Raw genomic sequence first — 15314 nt, forward strand, 5'->3', positions numbered from 1 at the left:
GTAGACATTTACTTCTTGAGTCTGCAAGTTTAACAAATTAAAGCATGGAATGATAAAATTAGGCCAACTTCAAGTTTATGACATCCTTAGTAAACATATTCTGATCCTGTGTGTCGCATCTTTATTCAAGTCCACATGGTGAATCAAAATATGTAACTGGGAGTGTTTGTGGAACAGTACTTGAGATATCTGGTAACAGTTGTGATCAGAGCACTGAGGTTTTTGTTCAGCTCTCTCATGTGTCTGTATCACTGTGTTTACTCACAGCACAGAAGTACAGGCCTTTATCTCCTGACTCCAGATTCTTCACTGTGAACGTCCCACTGTGAGCATCAGCTTTGGTGGCTGAGAATTTGTCTTGGCTGAAATCTCCGAAGTCGTGGTCTTTGGTAGTTGTTGTTGTAAAGACAATTAGTTTCATCATTTCTCCTGGCAGCTGTCTGTACCAGTACATCTGGAAGTAGTTAGCATCCTTAGTGTGACTGCAGTTCATTGTTGCACTTTCACCCTCATTTTTCCACAGTTCATCAGTCTGAGTGACGTCACTCCCATAAGTTAAACCTGTGTAAAACAATAAAATAAAATAAATAAATAAAATATGTACAGATCATTTTGAAGCTTTTTCAGTTTTAGTAGTTTTTACCTTTAATCCAAAGCAGAAGGATTGCCCAACAAAGGACACTGTGTTTGAAGTCCATGTTTCAGAGACTGGAGTAGGTGAGAGTGTCATTTGTTGGTTTAGATCAACTACGTTTGTGGTCCACAGCAAACTGAGGACACTGTGTTTAATGACGCTAAAAACAGAAACTATGAGGAGCTGCATGTGGGAGGGTCACTGCAGTGTGTGACGTGATCCAGTGAGGTCTTGTATCAAAACCAAAGTACACCAACCAACATACACCACTGGTTCTGTAAACGAGTGTGAATAATGATGTTCTGAGGGAGAAACACAGGTGCGACCGAGCTGTGAGAGATGAAAACATGCTGTGAGGAGGTTTTTGTACTGAGGAGCAGCGATGTGTAGCATTGTGTAGACTAGCAGCACAGAAGTAAACTGCACTGTGCTCGAGTTTTGGAATTGTTAACGTGCAGTTTTGGTTTTTATTTGCACCTCCATCCATCTTCACATCCTCTCCAGTTTCTGGATATCCGCTGTTAAAATAATAATATCCCAGGAGCTGCAGCTGGCTGTTTGACTGCTTGTACCAGAGAATTTGATCATAGTTGTCAATACTGTGTGAACATGTGATTGTAGCTGTTTGTCCTGGTATGTAGATAATATCAGTTGGTGTCTGGTGGACTTGGTCACTGCGAGAAGAACCTGAAGAGACAGAAAAAAACACACAATAACAAATGATCATTGTGAAAAAGAAGATTCTACAAATGGAAAATAAAACAGGAATTTCAGATGTTACATTACCTGACACCATCATATTACAGGTTATGCAGAAAACTGTGATCACATAGTTTTTCATGGCTGAATTTGTGAACAAGCTTTTTGTTGGTACTGTGTTAATCGTTGAACAATAGTTGCATCAGTTTCTTCTCCCATCACAGAAGGTGTGGGTGGTGTTGTAGTGGATCATCTCCTTTACTAACTGTCACTGCACATTACAGACATGCTGTTCAGTGCTGCCACCTTATGAAAGAAGAATAAACAACAAACAAACAAATAACAACCTTAAATCCAGTGAGGAAGTATATATTGTTGGATACACAGTTCCAAGGGGGTCTTCATTTAGTTGTCAAATAGAAACAAAGATGTTTTATTATATATATTGGGAAGACAGAGGGAAGTTCAGTACAGTTCATATACAAGTAAGAAGTAATTTCAATGAATTTGTACTTTAACATGAGATCAAAGACAGAATGACAACAGTGGATAATAGAAAATATTTTAGTATAATGACCGGGATCTTGACATTTACTTATATTACAGCTAACAGTGTTTCAGAGAATAGCACCAATACATCTGTTGATATGTTGCGGTGTGTCTCCTCCTGCTGGTGTCTAGTTGAATTCACTAAGTAAAGACTGAAGATGGACGATGAAAACCCACTCTTCCAGTTGCATAGAAATAACCTGTTGACTCTCCGATTTATATATAAAGCTGCAGACTTGATTCAGTTAGAAATTATTCTTATGAAGTGATTTGAAGTTTATTTTCTTCTTTTCTGTTTAATAGTGATTCACAAACACTGTAGATGTTTTAGCTCTGACTTCCGGCTGTGTTACAGGTTTATCCAGCAGATGGCACCTTCACTTTCAACCAGCTCAAGTTAACAAACTTTGCTGTGTCCATGTGTGCAGCCTCCACGGAGCAGTGACTGGAGCAGAAACGGCTGCAACTCAGGTCTACCGTGAGTTTTAGTCATCACATTAAACACATGAGAAACTCACCATATATCACATGAATGCATGCCATCATAGTGAATTTGAGCCTGTTGAGGTTCTGTAGTTGTTTACCTACTCATTACAGTCCTAAAACTATGCAAAAGATCTCACTTAGCACACTGAGAGTGAAAATTGAGACTGGCTGCTCACTATAATCTACATGGTTTTACAGCATGACAGTGTACAGGCACATTTTGGGGGCTTGGGATCATGATATGGGCAATTTAAAGTAATAAGATTGCGATGTGATGTTGCTTTAAACACACTTAGATAGATGATGCATTATCTTTGGTTCAGTATCTTTGAATATAATTGAAACTGCAGTATTAAACATTCAGTTCCACCTGTGGACATTCATCATACTTGATTATTCAGTTAGGTTAGAATAGCCTACAGGTTAAAGATGGAGTCTATTAAATGTGATGAAAGCAACATCACTTTCTCTGCTACATATTAAATTATATCAAGCTTGTAAAGTGTGGTTAAATAATGGAGACACATTTACTGTTTCAAGTTTTTCAGTCTTAAAACCTTCATCAGAAGGTTGATAGCTCACGGTAGTATTGTTAAAGCTGATGATGTCACAGGTAGAAATTCTGTATATTACATTTAAATTTAGTCATTTGGCAGACGCGTTTATCCAACGCGACTTACATGTGAGTACAAGGTACAGGCAGGGTAAGAGTAAAGGGGTCTTGTACAAGGATCCCTACTGGAGGAAGGACAGTCACAATTCTCCCACATGGAAGGTGGCTATCTTACCATAACACAGCTGCTGATGTTAATGTTCAAACTTACAGATCATTATACATATAAGCATGTGAAAATCTCTTATGTCAGTTACAAGTATATAATGTACATAATTGTTATAATTACAGTTTTAAAATAAACAGAAGTTAGACCTCATCAGTTTTCTTGTTACTTCTCTCTCTATCTTTTGACACCTAAACGTGCTGCAGTTGATGTGCACTACAAATTGTATTAAATATTTAGGCCACATTTCATGCGGTGTATTAAAAAATACTGCATACATTTGACTTCCATTTAATTTAAGATGATCATGATTGTTTTTGCTTCCTCAGATCTTCTTAATAATCTTAAACTAAATCAAATTGACATTGTGACATTTTGGTTTCTAACTAACTGATGGGGAAGAGACATAATCATCTTGCGTTCAAATGTTATTTACTGTGTTTTGTTCTGTTTCTGTTCTTTTGCGTTCCCTGAGACACAGTTTCCTGTTTATCTGACTCATCTAACAAGAAACATGTTTTACCTGGAAACAAATAGAAAAAGTAGAGAGTTTTTCTTCCTATATTTGATTCCTAATGGAGCCTTTAAAAATATAATCAGATTCTGTTGAGACATTAGCATCATGTTAATGTGTCTCACAGGATGATGGGACTGTAACTGTTTAATAGTTGTTAACTGTTTATTATTGGTGATATTTGTATTTAGTCTGAAGCTGAAACTAAATTCCACTTTGCAAATTTGAAAATGTCAGATCACAGTAAAACATAGTTGTACGTTGTAATGTGTTACAACACACACTTCTGTTCTTTCTGTCGCTTCGGTTGACGCACGTTTTCCAGCTGTTCACTCAGAGATGTGCAGCGTGGGGGTTGGTGCAGATGCACAGCCGGAGGTTGTGGTAAAGTTGAAAGTTGCACCTCCATCATTTCTCAGCACAGAGAACGATCTGCAAGCTGCTCTGTGACCACATCCTCTCCTCTGCTGTTGCTCTCCTCTAAGCCCCTGTTTGTCTTCAACAGTTTTGACCTTTTTTTAAGTGACAATGTTGATTTTGTGTTATGTGATAGACTCACATCGTTCTATCTTCTGCTCTACTGACAGAGTTTAAACCAAGAGAGAAAATTCTGTGTTCAGCTCATGTAGCTCATGAAAAAATGGATATGACTGAAGTAAACCCAATAAGAAGTTCAGATGTTTTTTAAATGTTTCATTAGTCAGTTGAATGTTAATTTATGGAATAAATGTTACAGAAGAAACTTTAGTTCATTTTCAGTTTGCTCATTTAAACATTGTTATGAACCAACTTTTCCTAAGCTGAGATATTCAGGTTCAACAACCCATGTTTGTCTGGGTAAAAATAGTTTCTTTCTTAGAAATCAAACAGTTAAAGTGAGCTGCTAGAAATACCCCTTAGTATCTCTGGAAAAAGTGATGCTTAGTGTAAACTGAGATATGGGGGCGACAGTGGGAGGTGGTGTCTTAACTGCAAACTCTTTGTAGTTTGCCCCAAATTTAAAACCTTTTAGACACAAACTGTAAACTGTACTTTTCTGGTGCCAATATCTAGTGTTGTGTAGGTAAACCTGCTAATCACATTATCAGTGTCAATAACCATTTAATGTTTTAGCAGAAACCTGATGTTCAACAGAAAATGTAATAAAATACTTGATAGGATCCTCTGAAACACTTTTATTGAGAAGAAAATTAAGCATCAAATGATTCAACAACCACAAACACAAAACTAATGTGTTAGTAAAAACATTTAGTTAAAGCCTTAATATAGTTACGAGAAAACAAATACAGCTGTTCCACTAATGTAAGCCTCCTCAAAATGTGTTAAAACCTCTGTCTTTTACAGATTATCCATCTTGCAAACATCCTTTGTTTCCACTTCTGCTCTCAGTCGTTCTGCTTTCCAGCTGAACTCTGCAACAGACAAATATCTCAATAGTTCATTCGCAGTACTACCAGCTAATGAGAAAGAAGACGTGCACATGGACAGTAGGGAAAGTTATGCACAAACCTGGAGCTTCCACACCAGAAACGCTATGAAGACTCCATACAAGCAGCTCTTGACAATGAAAACAACATAGGAGAGTTTGGCACTTTGTGTGATCTTCAGATATGTCTCTGTGGAAAGTTTATATAAGATGTGATTCAAAGAGGAGTTTACAGTGACTGTACAGCTTCATGATGTAGCAAAATTTAATTATTAAAAGATTAAAGAACAGAAGTCTTACTCACTTTTTGTCATGGTCCCAATTTTACCTGATAAAAGAATTAAATTGATTAGTTAAGGACAGATATATATGTATTTATTTAACATTCAGATCAGGTCTATGCTCTGAAAACAACTTACTGTACCTTTCACTCCTCGAACTGAACTTTGATAACTTGTGGTTGAACTTCCATCAAAGAAACTGACAGTGCAGGTAAATTTTTTTCCAGGTGTGAACCAGTCTTGGGCAGAGACCCTCAGCCTGCTGGTGATCTTGTAGCCGTCGTCATCCAGCTGGGCATCGGCGTCGGTCGCCACACCAGCGGCGATGTTCTTCCCGTCGATGTCCCAGGACAAAGTGACATGGTCTGGATAGAATCTGGTGGCCACACAAACGATGGTCTTGGAGACATGTTTCTCCTTTTGACATTCATTTGGTGAAGGTGGAAGCACTGTTACATATGGTGAGGAGATATTACGCGTTGGGTCTGCAAGAATGAATAAAAGGAATCATTAATTTACTGCATCATCTTTCCTTTAGCTATGATTTTATTAAGGTGTTTAAGAAAGAATAACACATACTGCACATCATTTAAACCTCAACCTTAAATTGTATATCTGTTTACTTTAAATAAAGTATTTTAGTACTTCATCATTTAGTTTTCATACAAAACACAACAACACAATGATTTTTCATGTTGAATTTTGAAAACCTGTCCCTTCCCTGAGAAATAAGGACAAATCCTTTTCATTTATTACATTTTCTTTGGCAGTGAACCTACAAAACAATCACTGAATAAGCTGTAAAAGCACATTCATGATTATTTTTCAGATTTGTGTTCAATAATATGCAGAAAACAAACATTTACGCAGGATTTTTTTTTTTTTTTTTAAACAATGTTCTTACCCAACACTGTCAGTTTGGTTCCACTGCCAAAGTAAGGAGGGTTGTAGTCGGTCACGCTGATACAAGCCTACAGGAAAATCCTAAACCTTTCAGCACTAAGTGCTGTTTTCTGTTTTTCTGCTCTTTTGTTCGATAAACTAAAAATACATTATGGTATCTCTGCACACAGAACTATGGAAGTTGTTTTCAAACCAAATTAAAAGTTCCCGTTGGTGAGAAGCAGCTGATTCAATAGAACAATATGCATAGTTTTTATAAATTCTAATAGCTTACAGTTATTTCTTTTCATATATTATGTTAACAAATATCAAATAATATTTACCGTCTTACCTTGAACAGTGAGTTTTGAACCAGCTCCAAAGTAAAAACGTATGAGAACTTAGAGTATTTCAGAGCTGATGGGAACTCGCTTTGAGTGTAATAATCTGGGCAAAGAGCCAATACTTTTATTGCTGCCCTACGTTTACAGGAGAACATAGAAGAGTCTCCTTTTTATTGTCACTTCTGCATTTAACTCTTCCAAATTTACACACTTTGTTATCTCAAATAATTTAAGAACTATATTCTCAATATCCAGTATTTAGGTCTTAATCATATCAGGTTATTTCTACGTTATTTTCTGAATTTGTTTTTGCAGGTTTTCTTACCTAAAACAGTGAGTTTAGTTCCAGCTCCAAAGTAAGCCTCGGTGTAGGAGCACAGAGACGTTCAACTGTAACAAAAACTCTTCCTACTGCCTCTGTTCATCTGCCACTTATTCCAACTGTGTCACCGTGTGCACATGTAAAAAAAAAAAAAACTAGACTTAAATCAACTTTAGTTTGAAAACACTGAACTCTTCCTGGAACAGTTTTAACCCGTCTAACGACTCATTTCTTTTAATGCACAATAAATTACTGTGATTCTTTAGTATAGTAAGAACTGTAATCATGGTTTAGTTATTGGTGGTTAGAGTCAGATGAGTCTTGAAGTGAATTTAGAGTGTCAGATGTCATAATGTAGATGATGAATAACATGCAGGTTGAGTTTCATAATCAACTGATTTGTTTTGACACAAATGCACCACATTTGAATTATTAATGTTTTTTGCAGAACTTTATTTCAGACATATTTCCACATTTTTATTCACTTTCCAGGACCACAGTGTCCTGATGTGCTTCATGCCTTCAGTATATGGATGTTTCTTCTCTACAAAGTGTCCCTGGCTGCATGAAGCAGTCAACACTATGGGATTTAATGGGAGGAGGTTTTTGTACAGCGGCTCTATGGGGTTGTATCACCGTGCCCCCTGTCCCCACAGTGAAAAACCATCACACAAAAACCTGAAGTCTTTTCTGTTCTCCCCTCTCTCCTTCCCCCACCCCGCTTCTCCGTATCTCAGCCTCCATCTCTGTCAGTGTGTGAGAGCAGCTGTACAGGTCGGGCTGACTGACGGCTGAACAGGCTCCAGCCTGACTGCTGCTATTTCAGTGACGACTAAGAAAAGAAGCAGAAACTGAGGGAAGGAAACAGGAAACTGGGTTTAGTTTGTGTTTGTAACGGCTCAGAGGAGGTGACATCTCTGCTGGTCACACCTCCTTCATCCACCCAGTCATCAGTGAGGAGACACATTAACTGAGATGTGTTCACTGTTAGACGTCACTGGTTTCTTTGATTTGATGTTTTGTTTTGTTTTTTTCTTTTAAACTGACTCGTGAAAGATGTCATGTGTAGTGAGGAGCCCACAGATATAATCTACTGGACTCTGCTGTGTTTTAGCACCTGTCAGTGTCACTGTTCTCATAACCTTCACTTCAAACAGCAAGAGACTGGATAAACACACTGGATCCCAGGTGATCTGTACTCGATCTGTCCAGCTGGTGGAGACAGTTTGCACACAGCTGGTCATTCAGACTTTTCCCTTAGGAGAGTGAACACTAAACTTCAATACACCAGATGTCACAGCTCCAAATGAACAGAGGAGTCCGTTGATGTTCATGTCACTAATGTTGTTGTGATGAATAATCGTGAACAAGTTGACACCTGCTCACTTATCTGAACTGATCAGCTTTGTGGTGTTGAAACATCACTGAACTGCGAAGAGGCTCATCGTCGTCGTCATCATCATCATCATGTGCCTTTTAATCAACAAGTGGGTTTTTAAAGTTTGTTTTTTTTCATGGATGTCTAGTTTTTTTCATGTTTGTGTTTGCAGTCACAGATTATTTCATTGTTGTTCTGCAGATTATTTAATCAGTCAGTTGTTTTGGTGTCTACAATAATATGTTTATGTATGTATGTACATTATAACAGCTTGGTTATATTTAGGTTGATTTTGTCCACAAAAAGTTCCTTCAACAAACTAAAACCAGCACGATGATTTCAGTTTTATTAGAAATATCACTTCCACAAGTAACTGATTATGTGAATAGTAAAACTATCACATCCCACATCTCAACAAACTCATTTTTTAACCTCATCAGTTAAGAAATGAAGCCCCCGCTGTTCATTGCTCCACATTCTCTCTACCTGGTTTGTTTCTGAGGTTGTTGTTGAGCCCCTTGGGCTCTTTGAACCGTTGTGCTCTCCTAGAGGCACAGTAATACACAGCTGAGTCTGCCACCTCAACAGGGTGTATCGTCAAAGATGAGTTCAGCAGCTCAGGCCGGGACATGGTGAACTTATTTTTTTTGAAAGGAGGTTCGATGTCCCATGCCATTTTACCAAGAGAATATGTCACCAGCTGTATATTCCCATTGCTGCTTTTTCTGTACCAGTACATGTAGTAATACTCATCGTCATCTTGTTCACACTGCAGCGTCACAGCCAGGTCTCCTTCACGGCTCAATACAAATGGAGGCTGATTGATTTTTATGCAGAAGGAGAAATCTGCATGAAAAGAGAGCAAAGCGTAGATAAACAACTTGAACAAGAAAATCTTTAAGGGGAAAACAAAACATTTTCCATTAAGTTGAATTGAACTGTTCTTACTGCAGAAGGTAAAGACAGCCACCAAAAAGATCTTCATTGTCAACAATTACGAGTGTTGTCAACTCTCTGAATGAGCTGCTGCTACGTCAGCCAGCTCTCCTCCTTCTCCAGCAGCTCTCTGACCACATTAACGTTGCTTCACAGGTTCATGCAGATTCTCTGTACACAGACAGTCTCCTAGTGGACACTGAGCAGCAACTGCAGATTCCTTGCTTAACAGCAAAGTGCCTGCAGTCATTTAAGGGCTTCACAGTTTATAGTAATTGGTATTTAGTGATAGTTCTATGTGCACAGCCTTGGTCAGGACATCTGATTTTAACACTGACATGATTGTTAGGCACATATGAGACAAACAACCGGCTTTCATGTGTTATATTCTCAGTAACTGTCTGCAGCAGCAACCTTTATGATGTCTGTAGTGTAATTCTGTTTTAGTGATATTATCCAGTATATCTACTGTAAGTAAACATCAGTATTGCTCCATGTTTCTTCTATATCATCTCTTTATTGTTAAGAATCCAACGAGCCACAGCTCCTTCCTGCCTGCTTCACCATCTGTCACACACTGACTGGTTATTTGTATGATCCTCTGGTGTGTGTGCATCACTGTGCGCGGCAGCACAGTAGTAGGTGCTGCTGTCATTGAGGAACAGCTCAGTGATTTGAAGGGAGAAGTTGTTTTTGGATGTGTCAATAGACGAATGGATGCGACCCACACTTTGGTCATATTCTTTGCTGAGGAATTCAACAGGGGCACCGTGGTGGCTTTGGCGGTACCAGTACATGGTTTGGCTGCCCATGCTGAACCCTTCACCCATTCGACACTCCAACATCGCTGTCTCTCCTGAATGAGAAATGTGATCTCTAGGCTGAAGAACTACAACAGCGAGACCTGCAGCACATGAAGAATGATGTTTCATCGCGTAGGACAAGAATCACACATTCACACAAACGGCGTTTAATAAATATCATGTTGTTAAGTTGAAGCATCAACTGCACCTGAGTGTAGAAGAAGTGACAGATAAACGAGTGTGGTGAGCATGTTAGTGCAGAGCCTCCTGTAGCAGAATGATGCAGAGTGAGAGATCACCCTGTTTAAGACCCTGATCACGTCATCACGTGATGACGCCATCACTGCCTGCGCTTCTCATTCGTTGATTTTTATATAGTTAATTTATTTAATATAAAAGATAGATTTTTATGTACTGTGTCTATACTGGAACTAATATGTTTGTTAGATCTCTGCTGTTCATCTGCAGTTATTTAATTAAAATGATTTTACTCCATGCAGCTGACTATACATTTTATAGTATTTTCTTGTATAATAACAAAGTTTGAATTTGAATTAACACATTGTGCTAATTCAATATAACTGGATAAGAAAATGACATTATACCACTGTGTTAAATATTGAAACATTACATATAATATAATTACAGTATTAATTAGTGTAGTTATGGCCTCATTAATTAGTAAAATAAAACCGGGAAAACAGGAATTAAAACGTTAAAAAAACAACATGATGCTTTCAGCAACTTGATTTTCGTCTCTGTTTAAAGTTGACTAAATCCTGTCAGTGTTGTTGTACAGGTCCAGAAACAAAGATGTGACCCCTCACACCACAGACAGGCCACAGCTGATCTAACCTGCACCAATGAGAAGCTTCCCCTGGAAACACGTCATGCACCTGTCAGGTGTCTGGGACCCGATTGGTCAACGTTAATTTAAAAGCTCGTTTGAACTCCTCCGTGTTCCGCCCACTTTGACCCGTCTCCTGTGAACCAAGCACATGTCAAATTAAAAGCTAATTTAGTGAATTAAGTCGTAGAAACACCTCATTTTAAATGTGTGAGTTAATTTAACACCAACACCTGAATCAAGCTGCGGCTCCAGGACTCTTCCTCTGTTTCTTTGTCCTCTGTTTGGACCCAGATGTGGATTTAAAGTCGGAACTTTTTCATTCCTGCTGCATCAGACTGAAACTTCTCCTGTTTCAGTTTCTAGGTGAGTTCATGTCTTCATACAACAGGAGAGGTCGTTTGATGACGTCTATAATTTAATGTCAGCTGATGTTTGTCTGCTCGGCTCATTATTAGTTTTCTATGATTCAACATTCACTGTTTGTGTGTTTATTTATTTTATATTTACTGTAATGTATTTTATTTTATTATCTGTCTACATATTTAACCAGTAACTATAGTGAAGGTTTTAGTGAAGCGACGACATTAAACCACATCACTGTGTACTGGCAGCACAGAAATAAACAGCAGAGTGCAACAGGTTTGCTTTTCGTATAGTCAGAACTCCTTTTACTGTGTCTTCTCTTGTCAGCTTGAATTGTTCTTCAAACTTCTCCTCGTACGTTGGGGAGCCTTTGTATCCGTATCCAATCAGGGTCATAGACAGACTGTCCTTTCTTTGCTGATACCAGAGCATCATTATAAGGTTGGTGTCATCGTGGCTGCAGATTCAGATCAAACTGTAAACGAGATAATAAGTAGTTTTCTGGTCTTACATGAAAATCAGATTAAGGAAAAACTTATCACCACCTTCACTTGAGGAAAGTAGATGAACCATGTGCTCTGTCTCCACCTGTTGAGTGATTTAGGGCATTGACATTTATACCGGTAGTTGCCTGTCAGTAAATTTAATAAGTTTATCTTAAATATTATAAAAGTTAAATAAAAAAAATAAAAAAAAATACAGCCTCATCTTTCTGCTCGATGCTGTTTATTGTCAGAGACAATTCATTCTCAGTTGTTTGTACCAGGATCAATAGAGCAAAGACAGAAGGAAGCTGACGACACATAACTCCTGAGCCGTTTTTAGTGGGAGCTGCACAGTTTTTGATATTAATAGTGATTTGAAGTGTGCAGCTGCTTTTCAGCTTCTGAAACAGTCCACCAACTTTTTGTAAAGGAGCTAAAATGGTTTTGTGCTTCTCCCTGAACTAGTTCTCAGCTGCCTTTGTTTTTAAATGGTCTGTTGTGCTAAAACTTGCTGAAAGGTTTGTGTTTTTGTAATAAAGCAGACAAATCCAGACCGGCTGCTTATTTGTATCTGCACCAAAGCATGGAGGGATGGTTGCCTCCTTGGTAATGTCGGACTAAAACAAACTAGACTAACAAACATAGAGTTTGTAAGTGTTAAAACCCGATTTAACGAATGTAAAACGCCTTTAATTCACAACGCAGTGATGATGGAGAGCTGGAGACATGTTGAACGTCAAGAGTCATGTTGGGTTTCTGTTTCTGGATTCAGAGGGATGTGATAGATGAGATAGACACACCACAGGTTGACAGCTACTTGACAGCAAACAATTTACAACACTTAGGATGGTGATGATCAGAAGATTGAAGTGTTGTTCATGTTCCTGTGGGTTTTTAATGACAAGCTGTTAAACTGTCTCAGGAAGAAGTGAAGTTGAAGGATCAGGAAGATAAATCAGTCGAACCTCAAAGGGTTAATGTACGCTTTAAGAGGAGAGGAGGAGGAAACATGTTTTTGTAGAGAGCAGATGGGTGTTTGATGTACTGTGGCCTAGCAGCACAGAAGTACGTTGCCGTGTGTTCACGTTTTACATCGGCTATAGAGAGCGAACCATTTTTAGTTTTGTCTCCACTTAAGTCTCCAGCTAGTTGGAAATGTTTCCTAAACGGCTGCTCCACGCTCTCGTTTTTAAAGTTAACATATCCGAATCCAACGAGGTTCAGAGCCTTGTTTCCAGGGAGCTGCTGGTACCACAGCATCACTCTGTAGTCAGCTTGTCCGTGAGTACAGACGAGCTGCACACCATCACCGACCTCCTTAATGAGAGCAGATGGAGACTGATGGACCTGAACCCCCAGAGAAAACCCTGCTGTAGACAGTGATAGACAGATTATTGATTTAAGATGTGAAGGTGAATGCAGGAGATCTCACTTCACCGTGAAGCAGTTGTTACCTGTGAGGAAAAGGCAAAAGAGAAATGTGATCATCATCATGTAGACGTGTGATGTGGAGCACCGAGTTACTGAAATGAAGTGTTGGAGTGTGACAGTATCTCTGCTGTGAGTCATAACACAAAGAGGAAGTGAATGTGACGTAGAGAGACGTGGGTTCATACGGTTGAACTTCAGTCTTCACCTGATTCTCCCACAAACGTTATTTTAATTAGTGTTTTTATAATTATAGTTTTTATCTGGTCCAAACAATTAAATAATATCATAATAAAAACACATCATCATCGATTAACTGATGATGATGTGATATCACGAGACCAAAACACGACCACAAGAGCAGGTGGAGAGGAGTGCGTTCATCTTTTATTATAAACCTCTAGAGATAAGCTTGTGCAGAGTTTTTGTAAAGTTCACACGGGGTTTTTCTCAGCGTGCATCTCGAGCTGCACAGTAGTAAACTGCACTGTGCTCTCGTCTGACAGCTTTGACTAGAAGAGATCCATTCTTCGCTGTATTCCCACTCAGATCTCCAGTGACATTAAAATCCTTCTTATATGCGTCTTCCATGTTGTCGTCTTTATAGTACAAATATCCGATGAGTTTCAGAGCTGTGTCTCCGGGGGAGCGCTGGTACCAGAGCATCACCCTGTAGTCGGTTTTATCATGGCTGCAGAAAATCTGCACTTTGTCATCAAGGTTGGTGACGAGATCAGAGGGAGACTGACGGACCTCGAGACCCAGATATAAACCTGGACACAGAAAGAAAAGACTTAAACCATTATCATGAGTACAGCAGCTAATTTCATACAATTAATTAATTACCTGCTAGGCAACAGAAAAATAGTAAACTGAACATTTTGACTTTATCAAAGCAAAATAATTTATCAGCGTTTCAGTGATACAGGTTAGTGAGATCTAACGTCAGAGCTCTTATCTATCTAATGCTCAGCGATATAAAACCCACTGATGGCTTTAGTGAGTGGCTGAGGCTATAACAGGAAACTCAGGGGCCGCTGGCTGGGAGGGGCCAAAAGATTAAAGCAGTTTATACATGAAGATAGATGGAGAAAAATGTTTTGTGTAGTAATTGTACTGTACTATAAGTTGGAAGTTGTTTCATAGCTGTGTCTTCAGGTGAGCGTTGGTACCTGAGACGACCTGGAAAGAGATAAAATGGTAGAACAGCGTAGAGAGGCGTCGATGAAGTGATGACTGTGATTACAGACGAGCCCGAGTTAAGACACGTTGTCATGTTGACTCGGAGTAAACACGTCCTTCATGAAACAGTTAGAATAAGTTTGTTTGTACGTTGAGCTGAAGAGTATTTGTGGGACTGCAGCGCCACCTACAGGAGCAATTTAAAACTAAATATTACACTCAGTTATTGTCAAACAGTTTTTGTTCAGCAGCTCGTACATCTCACATCACTGTGTTTACTGACAGCACAAAAGTACACACCACTGTCCTCAGGTGTCAAGTCTTTCACAGTGAGAGCTCCAGTCTCCATTTTACCTCTGATGGCTGAATATTTGTCTTTATTCTCGCCATAATCTGGCTGCCCTCCAAAAACGGTGTAAACAATGAGGGTCATGGTTTCCCCTGGACGCTGCCTGTACCAGTACATCTGGTTATGACCGGCATCTTTGTTGTGGCTGCAGTTCATCTCTGCAGATTTGGACACATAACTCCAGCTGATATCGGGGTGTTGGGTCACACCCTGACAGTGAACTGTGTGGAGAAAATGTGAAACGCATGATTTGGGATCACAGGCATTAAAAACAACAACAAAAACATTTAATTCCATCATATCTTAATGTTTTAGCATTTCAGACTACTACTTCAGACTTTTACAGTAATTTGCTTTGTGTACCACATGTACACTAAACCTAAAGAATCTTTACTTTACAATAATAATAATACTTAAGACTTGTAATATAGTCTTGTACCTTGAAGCCACAGAAATGAGACTGCAAACGTGATGAGTATTTGAGTCATGTTGATCCTGTTTAGCTGATATGCAGCCACAGGAGATGAACTCGATCGGTGAGGTTGCTGTTTATAACAAGAGGAGGGAGGTTAAAGGGCGTTGCTTCTCGGAAAGGGGTTAAATCTAAGTTTTAATCAGGGCAAA

The 15314-nt window shown here is 38.9% G+C and overlaps 6 gene segments (V, D, J or C); all 6 read right to left on the reverse strand.

The window, feature by feature from the left end:
- Positions 1–29: 29 nt before the first annotated feature.
- LOC113148726 lies at positions 30–780 on the reverse strand. The segment is given in 2 exon segments: positions 30–561; positions 644–780. Coding segments are annotated over 2 exon segments (381 nt in total).
- A 4036-nt stretch (positions 781–4816) lies between these two features.
- On the reverse strand, positions 4817–6749 carry LOC113148451. The segment is given in 6 exon segments: positions 4817–5073; positions 5171–5277; positions 5392–5415; positions 5512–5853; positions 6273–6339; positions 6603–6749. Coding segments are annotated over 6 exon segments (714 nt in total).
- Positions 6750–8421: 1672 nt separating this feature from the next.
- Positions 8422–9745, reverse strand: LOC113148719. The segment is given in 2 exon segments: positions 8422–9140; positions 9243–9745. Coding segments are annotated over 2 exon segments (420 nt in total).
- Positions 9746–9758: 13 nt separating this feature from the next.
- LOC113148722 lies at positions 9759–10481 on the reverse strand. The segment is given in 2 exon segments: positions 9759–10134; positions 10242–10481. Coding segments are annotated over 2 exon segments (477 nt in total).
- Positions 10482–12786: 2305 nt separating this feature from the next.
- On the reverse strand, positions 12787–14168 carry LOC113148732. The segment is given in 2 exon segments: positions 12787–13932; positions 14006–14168. Coding segments are annotated over 2 exon segments (357 nt in total).
- A 406-nt stretch (positions 14169–14574) lies between these two features.
- Positions 14575–15262, reverse strand: LOC113148727. The segment is given in 2 exon segments: positions 14575–14911; positions 15130–15262. Coding segments are annotated over 2 exon segments (375 nt in total).
- Between the last annotated feature and the right edge of the window lie 52 nt (positions 15263–15314).

Source organism: Anabas testudineus, chromosome 22, assembly GCF_900324465.2.
Source record: "Anabas testudineus chromosome 22, fAnaTes1.2, whole genome shotgun sequence".
NCBI classification, from domain to species: domain Eukaryota; kingdom Metazoa; phylum Chordata; class Actinopteri; order Anabantiformes; family Anabantidae; genus Anabas; species Anabas testudineus.